The sequence below is a fragment of the Balaenoptera borealis genome (assembly GCF_965194805.1).
Source record: "Balaenoptera borealis genome assembly, chromosome: X".
In the NCBI taxonomy this organism is placed as follows: Eukaryota; Metazoa; Chordata; class Mammalia; order Artiodactyla; family Balaenopteridae; genus Balaenoptera; species Balaenoptera borealis.
The window spans coordinates 37523026-37537308 of record NC_138881.1 but is presented as its reverse complement, the minus strand read 5'-3'; the positions used below and the strand labels follow the sequence as shown (position 1 = coordinate 37537308).

The following is a 14283-nucleotide window of genomic DNA, read 5'->3' as shown; positions in this document are numbered from 1 at the left end:
AAGATTGTATTGCTATAAACTTCCCTCTTAGAACTGCTTTTGCTGCATCCCATAGGTTTTGGATCATTGTGTTTTCATTGTCATTTGTCTCTAGGTATTTTTTGATTTCCTCTTTGATTTGTTCAGTGATCCATTGGTTGTTTAGTAGCATATTGTTTAGCCTCCACTTGTTTGTGATTTTTATAGTTTTTTTTCTTGTAGTTTTTTTCTAATCTCATAGTGTTGTGATCGGAAAGGATGCTTCATATGGTTTCAATTTTCTTAAATTTACCGGGGCTTGCCTTGTGGCCCAGCATGTGGTCAGTCCTGGGGAGTGTTCCGTGTGCACTTGAGAAGAATGTGTATTCTGCTGCTTTTGGATGGAATGCTCTATAAATATCAATTAAGTTCATCTGGTCTACTGTTTCATTTAAGGTCTGTGTTTCCTTATTGATCTTCTGTCTGGATGATCTGTCCATTGCTGAAAGTGGGGTGTTAAAGTCCCCCACTATTATTGTGTTGCTGTCAATTTCTCCCTTTATGGCTGTTAGTATTTGCTTTGTATATTGGGGTGCTCCTATGTTGGCTGCATATATATTTACAATTGTTATATCTTCTTCTTGGATTGATTCCTTGATCATTATGTAGTGTCCTTGTTTGTCTCTTGTAATAGTCTTTATTTTAAAGTCGATTTTGTCTGATATGAGTAGTGTTACTCCAGCTTTCTTGTGATTTCTATTTGTATGGAATACCTTTTTCCATCCCCTTACTTTCAGTCTGTATGTGTCCCTAGATCTGAAGTAGGTCTATTGTAGACAGCATATATATGGGTCTTGTTTTTGTATTCATTCAACCAGTCTGTGTCTTTTGGTTGGAGCATTTAATCCGTTTACATTTAAGGTACTTATTGATATGTATGTTCCTATTGCCATTTTCTTAATTGTTTTGGATTTGTTTTTGTAGGTCTTTTTTCTTCCCTTCCTCATTTGTTCTCTTGTCTTGTGATTTGATGACTAACATTAGTTTTGTGTTTGGATTCCTTTTTCTTTTTTGTGTGTGTCTATTGTAGATTTTTGGTTTGCAGTTACCATGAGTTTTGATATAGCAGTCTATATATATGCAAGATTGTTTTAAGTTGCTGGTCTTTTAATTTCAAATGCATTTCCAATATCCTACACTTGTGTTCTCCTCTTCTTACAATTGCTGGGGTTTTTTTTTTTTAATTTTTATTTATTTATTTATTTATTTTTGGCTGTGTTGGGTCTTCATTTCTGTGCGAGGGCTTTCTCTAGTTGCGGCAAGCGGGGGCCACTCTTCATCGCGGTGCGCGGACCTCTCACTGTCGCGGCCTCTCTTGTTGCGGAGCACAGGCTCCAGACGCGCAGGCTCAGTAGTTGTGGCTCACGGGCCTAGTTGCTCCGCGGCATGTGGGATCTTCCCAGACCAGGGATCGAACCCGTGTCCCCTGCATTGGCAGGCAGATTCTCAACCACTGCGCCACCAGGGAAGCCCAATTGCTGGGTTTTATATCATATTTGTATGTAGATGATTTTCTACCTTTTCTTTATGTTTGCCTTTACTGGGGAACTTTTCCATTTGTAATTTTCTTGATTCTAGTAGTGACCTTTTCTATTCTGCTTAGAGAAGTTCCTTTAGCATTTTTTCCAAAGCTGGTTTGGTGGTGCTGAATTCTCTTAGCTTTTGCTTGTCTGTAAAGTTTTTGATGTATACATATAGCTGATTCACTTTGTTATACAGCAGAAACTAACACAACATTGTAAAGCAGTTATACTCCAATATAAAGATGTTAAAAAAAAAAATCTGAGTGACAGCCTTGCTGGGTGAAGTATTCTTGGTTGTAAGTTCTTTCCTTTTATCATTTTAAATATATTTTGTTGCTCCCTTCTGGCTTGCAGAGTTTATGCTGAGAAATCAGGTGATGACCTTATGGGAGTTCTCTTGTATGTTATTTTTTGCTTTTCCCCCTTCTGGCTCCTTTTAATTTGGACAACTCAGGATTTAAGGTCTGGGAAATGTTCTTGGATTGAGTTCCTCCCTTCCATTTTCTTTGTTATTTTGGTTCTACTTTCTGGGAAATTTCCTCAACTTTATCTGCCACCCCTTCTATTGAGTTTTAAATTTCTTCATATATTTAGTTTTCAAGAGCCCTCATTTTGTCTTCTGAAAGTTCTGTTTTTGTTTCATAGTTAGAGTATCTTTCCAAGGACATTAATGGTAGTTGGAAGTTTTTTTCTTGTTTAGTCTGTTTTCTCTAAGTTGCTCTTTCTGTTTTGATCTCTGTCTTCCAAATTAGACTCTTCTCCAGATGTTTTGGGAGGTTGGTTATCTACTTATGATTAGGAATAGAGCAGTGGTTCTTGAGGGACATTTGACAACGTTTAGAGACATTTTTGCTTGGCAAAACTGGCCGAGGGGGTGCTACTGTCATCTCCAGGTAGAGGCTGGAGACGCTGTTAGGCACCCTACAATGCACAGGACATCCTTGCACAACAAAGGACTATTCAGCCCAAAATGGCAACAATGCCGAGGTTGGAAAGCTGATTGAAAACTCTGAACTTGTGGCAGAACTTGTTGACTTTGGATTTCAAGGAAGGTGATCTGGTTGAGCGGTTTGAACAATATAACGTCATTATTTTTAGGTCTTTCCCTCTGGGCTGGTCACATATTCAATAGAAAATCTTTCCTTTCCTGCCTGAAGGGTAAAGATCTAGCTTCTAACATTCCCCCCTGTTAATGGGAAATGGGGATGGGCTGTCTACATTCAGTTTGTGTGTGATCACATAAACCCCTTGCTTTTCATATAGTATCCACTTCCTCAACTGCCTTCTGTCCCCAGTTCTAATAAGACCCTGTGTTTTACCCTCTCCAGAAAATGGACCTCTGTGAGGATGAGGCAGGGTAGTTACCCAGTGGATTGAGTAGAGGAGGATCTAAGACTCTTAACTGCTTCTCTAATAGATTTCACTCAAACCTTGTTAGTTTAGCCCCACCCTCTCTTTCTCAGAGTTATCTGGTGCTGCCAGTTCAGGTGCTTCCTGAGAATTCTGTAGTGTAAATGAGTTTGGTTCTGAACTATTCTTATTTTCTCCTTGCAATTTGGCTTTCCTATGAATGCTAAGCCAGTTACTATTACTCCATCTGCTTTCTTGCTTTCAAAATTTGATTATTAATTACTATTGTATTCTCTCATTCTCCTAGTCCTTTAAGACATTTTCTTTAGCCCCTTTTCTCTCATTTTAATGGGTTCGGGGAGAAAAGTTAATTTAGATGCATTTGCTAAATCTATCCTATTATCCTGGAGACCAATATATTATTCTATATTCTAGCATAATTTTGCTTAATTCTAGTCACCTTTTGATGTGCAATTGTCCCTCAGTATTTGCAGGGGATTGGTTATAGGATCCCCGCCAATACCAAAATCCATGGATGCTCAAGTTCCTTATATAAAATAGCATATTATTTGCATATAACCCACACATATGCCCCATATACTTCAAATCATCTCTAGATTACTTACAATACCTAATACAATGTAAATGCTGTGTAAATAGTTGCCAGTGCAAATTCAAGTTTTGCTTTTTGGAACTTTCTAGAATTTTTTTTCATATATTTTCAATCCATGGTTGGCTGAATACACAGATGTGGAACCTGCAGATACAGAGGGCCAACTGTATTTACTTTTGGTATCATAATTGTTCAATTCCTAGACATGACCTTTCTTCACATTAATGAAAGCTAGAGGAGATGATTCTGTGTCTGCATAGAGACACAGCTACATTCTTTTCCAAACCTTAGGGAAGTAATAGCAAATATTCAATTGTAACATATTCTAGTTTAATTGACCTTTTACTTTAAAACTTAGTATTCTGAAAGCAGCCAACTGCCTTGAGTAGAACCTTGTGCCACAATCCCAGTCAATATTCAGTATTCTTAAAGAATTGGATAAAGAATATAGATTTTATCAAATCTGAAATGCCATCAATTATCTTATCATTCCAGTTTGATTAATACCCTGGCCAGAATTAGTGGAAATATGAGAAAGATAGTAGTTTATAATGATGGCTTACTACTACCTCTGTCAGTATTTTTCCCCCCCATAATTATTCAAGAATCGACTGTACTATAGACTAAAAATATAAGGATGAAATTTCAAGATTCAACAAAAGAGTTTAGGCCAGACTGAAACCTAGGCCTCCTGAATTTTTGCTGTTCCTTAAACTGTCATTCAAGTATAATTAATAAGTGTAATACAGAAGTTTTTGCATACATTTTATTACACTCTCCTCCCCATTTTAAGATGGGAAAACAAGCCAGATTTTCTTATATCCTGTGTCTTTTTAGCATTTTGATGAAATAAATATAATCAAGTCCTGCTAAAATTATAGACACTATATAGTCACTTAAATTTTTATCAGTTTCCACTGAGTTTCCAGTTGATGGATTAAATCCCAAAAGAAGTTAAAAGATTTTTCAGTGTCTTTTTAGTGTACTAAATTTGGTTCACCTTTTCTAACCCCCTGGATGTCACTGAGAGACAGATCTTTGAAACTCTTTACTGGTGACCTATCTTCAGGTCATCAATAGTTCAGAGATAAACTCATTTTCTTTGCCTCACATTATAAAAGTAGCCTAAAGAACCAAGGATTTGGTTCCTTTTTTTCATTCACAGACTTAAACACGTTTTTGGTGGTTTTTTTTGTATCAGTATTCCCTTTTTTTCTTGATTCTTCCTAGCTTTCTTCATTCTACTATTACTAAAAGGGTTGGGGGAGAAGCTATGTTTTCTTCCTCACCTTTGTTCAAACAGGAAAAAGTAAAGAATTGACTCTATTGACCAAAAATGATCCCACATACAGATCTTGGAAAGTATCCAAAAGGTGTAGTGAATTGAAGCATACTACACAAATGTATATATAAATAGAGTCCCAAGGGTTTAATGTGTGTACAAAAACCAATTACTCTAAACATTTCCTGAAATTGCTTGCTATTGTCAGGATAAGTAATCACAAGTAAGACATCCAGATTGAGAACGAAAACATTTGTGGGAGTCCTGACTCACATTGTTATATTGTCTTCTCACAGAGAAAAGTCTTTGAACAGTTTTGAGTGATTATCAAAAAGGTCCTTTTCCTATAGAGTTCTGAAAGGTACGCTATTACCATTTCTTTTCCTTCCAGTTTAGCTTTGTTAGGTTGCTTGAAGAGAGAGATTTGAAACTGTAGTGTAACTGATGTCCTGATGATTGATGGTGGGATGAAATCAACTGATTCATATGATCTCAGAGAAATGTTTAAGTCTAGGTTAGATTATATTCATTTGCCTGTCCTCTGAAAGAATAAAGACAAACTTACACTTTAAGGCAAAAGTATCATAAGTGTCCTACTGTAAATGAAGAACTTTTCTCTGTCTTCTGATTGACCACATGCATCCAGGTGTACTGTTTCTACCTGTAAAAACCAATGAGAGTGTTTTGTTTCCTGAGGAGGGGGGAAATACATACATGTATACATGTACATGTGTGTGTATTTAATAACTTAAACCATACTAGCCTTCAAATAAAATACTACAGTATATTGCGATTGCATTCTACATTAATCAATAGTTGATTCAAGCATGTTGGATTATCTTAATTCAGATACTTATTTGATAACTATTAATCACAAGGAACCGAGTGTGTATTTGTGTTTTTAATGCCTGGGACCGGGCATTGGTATTTTATCAGTCATCACAGTTGATTCAACTGTATGGTCAATATTGAGAGCCACCAATTTCAGTTGAGGCGAGGACTGGGTAATAAGAAAGTGACTGGACCACTGGTTTTGCTAGTAGAAATTACTTCCTTTCCTATGGCAGTTGAGAATAATGCTAATTTGAAGTTTGAGGAGGATGAAGGATTTCTCTGTGACTTCACGTGAGACTGTAGAGGTTGTTGGAAACTAAATCATGTAGGGCTTTCTCTTTGTCAAGTGCCTATTTAAGTCTTCTGCCCAGATTTCCTTGTAGTATATTTTCTTATTTAAGAATTATTTATGTATTTTGGTTTTTGACTAAATACATGTGTTGCAAATACCTTCTCTCTGGGATTTTAAGCAGAAATATAATATCAGATTTTCATTTTTAAAACATCACTGCAAGAATGAATGGGAGAAACAAGTTTTCAGTGGTCCTAGTAGAAATTGGTAGTGGTTTAGACTACGGTATGAGTCATGCAGAGAAGTGGACAGGGTTAAGAGATATTTGAGATAAACTCAGTAGGACTTGTTAGTGAAGATTAGATAAGTGATGGCTAAGATGAGAGAATGATTTAAGTTTCTGGTTCAAAAGGTAAAAGTTGTATACACTACCACTGTGAACTATTATTTTGTTTAAGATGCTGATAAATTATAGAGAAAATTACAGAGATTATTTGCCTTGAATATAAGAACACTATCTCAAATTTTTAAAAGTGATTTTGAAAGTAAATTTGTTTCTTATTTTTCTGGTTTATCAACTTCAAATAAATAATTACCTCATGAATTATAGAAAAATGTGTTCAAAACTATATTAAATTCTATTTTGAAAGCTATGGCTATAGTAGACAATGAAATATGAATAAACTGTTGAAGGAAATAGAAACTTAAGAAAATCAACAAATTAAACTTGGATTTTTTTTTTTAGGGGTCCCTTCAGTGTTGTACGACGATGCATCAACAGAGAAACTGGGCAACAATTTGCTGTAAAAATTGTTGATGTAGCCAAGTTCACATCAAGTCCAGGGTTAAGTACAGAAGGTAAGAGATGGATTTCAAGTAAGTTATTTGATGTCTGGCTTTATTTCATTTCCAATCCATCTATCAACTTAACCTTCATCTGGGGGTGGGGAAGCAGAGGGTGTAATGTAGTGGGAAGTGGGTGGAGACAGTTTAAATTCCATTCTAGTTTGTCAGATTTCTAGAACATAGTATTTGAAAGATAGCTAGATTTGATTAACAGTGTTATGAAGTCATCTAGGATTGCTATTGGCCTATGTTTTTTGAATAGAAAGGAAGTAAAATCTGAAAATATATTTTTTAGGATCTAACTTGTAGTCCTATAGTATAGAACATGGGATGGGAAGGGTGAGAAGGGAAATAATGGCACAAATATAATCATTGCAGATTCAAAAGAAACTAAGATGAGTTCCCTTCAAGTCCGTAACTTATTACCCTTAGGATTGTGATCTAATAGAACTAAAAGACTAATATATCACATATTGCTTAAGTCACTTATGGTGTATATGTGTAAATTTGAAAGAACAGTACTGCTAGGACTTGCAGGACTCAAAATTTTGTTTCAAGACATTGATATGGCTAATCGTATTTATGTATAAATATTTATAAACAGTACAGAAGCATTTTAAAGGCTTTTTTTGTTTGTTTGTTTTTTGCTGTTTTAAGCCATAGTTTCATGTAGCCATGATTCACATATGGTCGCACTTCAGATGGCACAATTATTATTTTAACGTTTCTAATTAGCCTGTCTTCTGTCTTTAGACTTTTCCTCAGTCCAGTAAAAGACGTATCCTTCTTAAGTCCTTTCCTTCTTAATCCCAAGAGCAATGCAGTTAATAGTTTAAATTGGAAAAGCTAAGGCAGAGTAGCCTATTTATATTTTATCCAGTTATCTTACTTTAAGAAGTAGAAGCCCAGATACTGTGAGCTCCAAGTTAATCTATTCCTGCAGATCCTTTTTCAGGATCATTACTTTTAAATACTTTTTTGAAACCTTCTAAATTATTATTATCCATATACTGAATGTAGAAGATTCGTAGAAGTTGTTACAAAGAATCAATAACTGATTTTTTTTTTTAGTGCTTTAATCTTTCAATTCTTAAGGTAAGATTTAGGGATTTTATATCTTACAGTTTCATATTTTGGAATTGGCTATTATTACTTCTGAATACAAATTATTTTATAAATTTAGCAGAATTTAAACTTCACTTCTAATCAGGTTTTACCACTATATTATGTTTCCTAAAACTTTTGAACTGCATTTAAGTTTAATATACCGTATTTGATTTTCTGTACCTCAGTTGTCAACTAATTTTAACAAAAAACTTTGAGTACTTAGGTAATTTTGTATAAACCTAGTTCATTAAACATACAGATGTGTTGAATCTTTATTTCCCTTAAATGTTTTAATACTGTTGATGAATTTAGTAAGATTCCAGTTTAAAATCACAAGTCTAAATCAATTACTCAGTATACCTATATTATGTTGATTTTGTTTATCAGTATACCTAATTCTGAATCTACAGACTAAAGACGTTTTTTATGGAGACAGTTCATTACTTTCTCAGTTGTCTGAGGTTCTTTCTTTTTTCAAAGAAAATAAATTTATTTATTTATTTATGGCTGAGTTGGGTCTTTGTTCCTGCGCGCGGGCTTTCTCTAGTTGTGGTGAGTGGGGGCTACTCTTCATTGCGGTGCGCGGGCCTCTCACTGCGGTGGCTCCTCTTGTTGTGGAGCACGGGTTCTAGGCGTGCAGGCTTCAGTAGTTGTGGCGCACAGGTGTAGTTGCTCTGTGGCATGTGGGATCGTCCCGGACCAGGGCTCGAACCCGTGTCCCCTGCATTGGCAGGAGGATTCTTAACCATTGCACCACCAGGGAAGCCCTTGGCTGAGGTTCTTTATTGACAGATTTCTTCAGCAAGGAATCTCTCTAGCTATAGACCCAGACTGCCAGCCTGAATCTCTTTTGTTGTCACGTAGCCAGGGCGTCAAACACCAAACTTAAAAAGATGAGGTTGGCGTATCATGCATGTCTCTGAGGTTAAGTCTTCTGAAGTTCACTCATTTGTCACTTTGGCATTGCTTTGAGTATACAAATGTCTTCAAGTCCTTTTCTGAAGACAAGGCTAGGGCATTTCATTGATCTTATATGGTAGGGTCACAACCTATAGATATTAAATGATATCCAATTGAATTCTGCATATTACTCATGACTTTATCTGGTTTTGATAAGGGTTTGATGTTATTCAAATGAAAATGTGCAATTGTTCCTTTATATTTATGGCATCAAAATGTAGTTTTCCCTTCTTCTTTAGCACAATGACACTCTCAATGATTAAGAAACAGAATAAAAATTTCAACTCCACCCCACACCAACTATTTTTCCTTTTGAAAAAAAATTTGCAGTGGAGTTCCTATACACACTATTGCTTATTTTCACACTAGCTTATTTTATTTTAACTTGCACACATTTTATTATAAGATATATAATAAATAATAAGTTATTTATTTTATATTATAAAACCTCATTGAACAGTATCCTCCACCCTCAACTTCTTTCAACATTTTTCTTTTTTTTTTTTAACATCTTTATTGGAGAATAATTGCTTTACAATAGTGTGTTAGTTTCTGCTTTATTACAAAGTGAATCAGTTATACGTATACATATGTTCCCATATCTCTTCCCTCTTGCATCTCCCTCCCTCCCACCCTCCCTATCCCACCCCTCTAGGTGGTCACAAAGCACCGAGCTGATCTCCCTGTGCTATGTGGTTGCTTCCCATTAGCTATCAATTTTACGTTTGGTAGTGTATATATGTCCATGCCACTCTCTCACTTTGTCACAGCTTACCCTTCCCCCTCCCCATATCCTCAAGTCCATTCTCTAGTAGGTCTGTGTCTTTATTCCCATCTTGCCACTAGGTTCTTCATGACCTTTTTTTTTTTTGCTTAGATTCCATATATATGTGTTAGCATACTGTATTTGTTTTACTCTTTCTGACTTACTTCACTCAGTATGACAGACTCTAACTCCATCCACCTCACTACAAATAACTCAATTTCGTTTCTTTTTATGGCTGAGTAATATTCCATTGTATATATGTGCCACATCTTCTTTATCCATTCATCTGATGATGGACACTTGGGTTGCTTCCATGTCCTGGCTATTGTAAATAGAGCTGCAATGAACATTTAGGTACATGACTCTTTTTGAATTATGGTTTTCTCAGGGTATATGCCCAGTAGTGGGATTGCTGGGTCGTATGGTAGTTCTATTTGTAGTTTTTTAAGGAACCTCCATACTGTTCTCCATAGTGGCTGTATCAATTTACATTCCCACCAACAGTGCAAGAGGGTTCCCTTTTCTCCACACCCTCTCCAGCATTTATTGTTTCTAGATTTTTTGATGATGGCCATTCTGACCTGTGTGAGATGATATCTCACTGTAGTTTTGATTTGTATTTCTCTAATGATTAATGATGTTGAGCATTCTTTCATGTGTTTGTTGGCAATCTGTATATCTTCTTTGGAGAAATGTCTATTTAGGTCTTCTGCCCATTTTTGGATTGGGTTGTTTTTTTTTTGTTATTGAGCTGCATGAGCTGCTTGTAAATCTTGGAGATTAATCCTTTGTCAGTTGCTTCATTTGCAAATATTTTCTCCCATTCTGAGGGTTGTCTTTTGGTCTTGTTTATGGTTTCCTTTGCTGTGCAAAAGCTTTTAAGTTTCATTAGGTCCCATTTGTTTATTTGTGTTTTTATTTCCATTTCTCTAGGAGCTGGGTCAAAAAGGATCTTGCTTTGATTTATGTCATAGAGTGTTCTGCCTATGTTTTCCTCTAAGAGTTTGATAGTGTCTGGCTTTACACTTAGGTCTTTAATCCATTTTGAGTTTATTTTTGTGCATGGTGTCAGGGAGTGTTCTAATTTCATACTTTTACATGTACCTGTCCAATTTTCCCAGCACCATTTATTGAAGAGGCTGTCTTTTCTCCACTGTATATGCTTGCCTCCTTTAGAAAAGATAAGGTGACCATATGTGCATGGGTTTATCTCTGGGCTTTCTATCCTGTTCCATTGATCTATATTTCTGTTTTTGTGCCAGTACCAAACTGCCTTGATTACTGTAGCTTTGTAATATAGTCTGAAGTCAGGGAGCCTGATTCCTCCAGCTCCATTTTTCGTTCTCAAGATTGCTTTGGCTATTCGGGGTCTTTTGTGTCTCCATACAAATTGTGAAATTTTTTGTTCTAGTTTTGTGAAAAATGCCTGTGGTAGTTTGATAGGGATTGCACTGAATCTGTAGATTGCTTTGGGTAGTAGAGTCATTTTCACAATGTTGATTCTTCCAATCCAAGAACATGGTATATCTCTCCATCTATTTGTATCATCTTTTTTTAATTTATTTATTTATTTATTTATTTATTTATGGCTGTGTTGGGTCTTCGTTTCTGTGTGAGGGCTTTCTCTAGTTGTGGCAAGTGGGGGCCACTCTTCATCGCGGTGCGCAGGCCTCTCATTATCACGGCCTCTCTTGTTGCGGAGCACAGGCTCCAGACGCGCAGGCTCAGTAATTGTGGCTCACGGGCCTAGTTGCTCCGTGGCATGTGGGATCTTCCCAGACCAGGGCTTGAACCCGTGTCCCCTGCATTGGCAGGCAGATTCTCAACCACTGCGCCACCAGGGAAGCCCCTGTTTGTATCATCTTTAATTTCTTTCATCAGTGTCCTATAATTTTCTGCATACAGGTCTTTTGTCTCCTTAGGTAGGTTTATTCCTAGATATTTTATTCTTTTTGTTGCAGTGGTAAACGGGAGTGTTTTCTTAATTTCACTTTCAGATTTTTCATCATTAGTGTATAGGAATGCAAGAGATTTCTCTGCATTAATTTTGTATCCTGCTACTCTATCAAATTCATTGATTAGTTCTAGTAGTTTTCTGGTAGCATTTTTAGGATTCTCTATGTATAGTATCATGTCATCTGCAAACAGTGACAGCTTTACTTCTTTTCCGATTTGGATTCCTTTTATTTCTTTTTCTTCTCTGATTGCTGTGGCTAAAACTTCCAAAACTATATTGAATAATAGTGGTGAGAGTGGGCAACCTTGTCTTGTTCTTGGTCTTAGTGGAAATGGTTTCAGTTTTTCACCATTGAGGGCGATGTTGACTGTGGATTTGTCATATATGGCCTTTATTATGTTGAGGAAAGTTCCCTCTATGCCTACTTTCTGCAGGGCTTTTATCATAAATGGGTGCTAAATTTTGTCAAATGCTTTCTCTGCATCTATTGAGATGATCATATGGTTTTTCTCCTTCAATGTGTTAATATGGTGTATCATGTTGATTGATTTGCGTATATTGAAGAATCCTTGCATTCCTGGGATAAACCCCACTTGATCATGGTGTATGATCCTTTTAATGTGCTGTTGGATTCTGTTTGCCAGTATTTTGTTGAGGATTTTTGCATATATGTTCATCAGTGATATTGGCCTGTAGTTTTCTTTCTTTGTGACGTCTTTGTCTGGTTTTGATATCAGGGTGATGGTGGCCTCGTAGAATGAGTTGGGGAGTGTTCCTCCCTCTGCTATATTTTGGAAGAGTTTGAGAAGGATAGGTGTTAGCTCTTCTCTCAGTGTTTGATTGAATGCACCTGTGAAGCCATCTGGTCCTGGGTTTTTGTTTGTTGGAAGATTTTTAATCACAGTTTCAATTTCAGTGCTTGTGATTGGTCCGTTCATATTTTCTATTTCTTCCTGGTTCAGTCTCAGATGGTTGTGCATTTCTAAGAATTTGTCCATTTCTTCCAGGTTGTCCATTTTATTGGCATAGAGTTGCTTGTAGAAATCTCTCATGATCCTTTGTATTTCTGCAGTGTCAGTTGTTATTTCTCCTTTTTTATTTCTTATTTTATTGATTTGAGTCTTCTCCCTGTTTTTCTTGATGAGTCTGGCTAATGGTTTATCAATTTTGTTTATCTTCTCAAAGAACCAGCTTTTACTTTTATTGATCTTTGCTATTGTTTCCTTCATTTCTTTTTCATTTATTTCTGATCTGATCTTTATGATTTCTTTCCTTCTGCTAACTTTGGGGATTTTTTGTTCTTCTTTCTCTAGTTGCTTTAGGTACAAGGTTAGGTTGTTTATTTGAGATGTTTCCTGTTTCTTAAGGTAGGATTGTATTGCTATAAGCTTCCCTCTTAGAACTGCTTTTGCTGCATCCCATAGGTTTTGGGTCATCGTGTCTCCATTGTCATTTGTTTCTAGGTATTTTTTGATTTCCCCTTTGGTTTCTTCAGTGATCAGTTCATTATTAAGTAGTGTATTGTTTAGCCTCCATGTGTTTGTATTTTTTTACAGATCTTTTCCTGTAATTGATATCTAGTGTCATAGCGTTGTGGTCAGAAAAGATACTTGATACGATTTCAATTTTCTTAAATTTACCAAGGCTTGATTTGTGTCCCAAGATATAATCTATCCTGGAGAATGTTCCATGAGCACTTGAGAAAAATGTGTATTCTGTTGTTTTTGGGTGGAATGTTGTATAAATATGAAGTCCATCTTGTTTAATATATCATTTAAAGCCTGTGTTTCCTTGTTTATTTTCATTTTGGATGATCTGTCCATTGCTGAAAGTGGGGTGTTAAAGTCCCCTACTATGATTGTGTTACTGTCGATTTCCCCTTTTATGGCTGTTAGTATTTGCCTTATGTATTGAGGTGCTCCTATGTTGGGCACATAAATATTTACAGTTGTTATATCTTCTTCTTGGATCCATCCCTTGATCATTATGTAGTGTCCTTCTTTGTCTCTTGTAATAGTCTTTATTTTAAAGTCTATTTTGTCTGATATGAGAATTGCTACTCCAGCTTTCTTTTGATTTCCATTTGCATGGAATATCTTTTTCCATCCCCTCACTTTCAGTCTGTATGTGTCCTAGGTCTGAAGTGGGTCTCTTGTAGACAGCATCTATACGGGTCTTGTTTTTGTATCCATTCAGCCAGTCTGTGTCTTTTGGTGGGAGCATTTAATCCATTTACATTTAAGGTAATTATCGACATTTATGTTCCTATTCCCATTTTCTTAAATGTTTTGGGTTTGTTATTGTAGGTGTTTTCCTTCTCTTGTGTTTCTTGCCTAGAGAAGTTCCTTTAGCATTTGTTGTAAAGCTGGTTTGGTGGTGCTGAACTCTCTCAGCTTTTGCTTGTCTGTAAAGGTTTTAATTTCTGTGTCAAATCTGAATGAGATCCTTGCTGGGTAGAGTAATCTTGGTTGTAGGTTTTTCTCCTTCATCACTTTAAATATGTCCTGCCAGTCCCTTCTGGCTTGCAGAGTTTCTGCTGAAAGATCAGCTGTTAACCTTATGGGGATTCCCTTGTGTGTTATTTGTTGTTTTTCCCTTGCTGCTTTTAATATGTTTTCTTTATATTTAGTTTTTGATAGTTTGATTAATATGTGTCTTGGTGTGTTTCTTCTTGGATTTATCCTGTATGGGACTCTCTGTGCTTCCAGGACTTGATTAACTATTTCCTTTCCTAT

General features: G+C 36.1%; 1 protein-coding gene across 10 annotated transcripts in view; it reads left to right on the top strand.

The window, feature by feature from the left end:
* Positions 1–14283, top strand: part of CASK (calcium/calmodulin dependent serine protein kinase) — a 394779-nt gene that overhangs the window by 67997 nt on the left and 312499 nt on the right. For 5 of the 10 annotated variants that reach the window (XM_082378094.1, XM_082378099.1, XM_082378098.1 and 2 more), the window contains exon 2: positions 6658–6788. In XM_082378094.1, the coding sequence (XP_082234220.1) occupies positions 6658–6788 (131 nt within the window). The remainder of the gene's footprint in view (positions 1–6657; positions 6789–14283) is intronic. The other 5 variants (XM_082378100.1, XM_082378096.1, XM_082378102.1 and 2 more) reach the window with 1 other exon arrangement.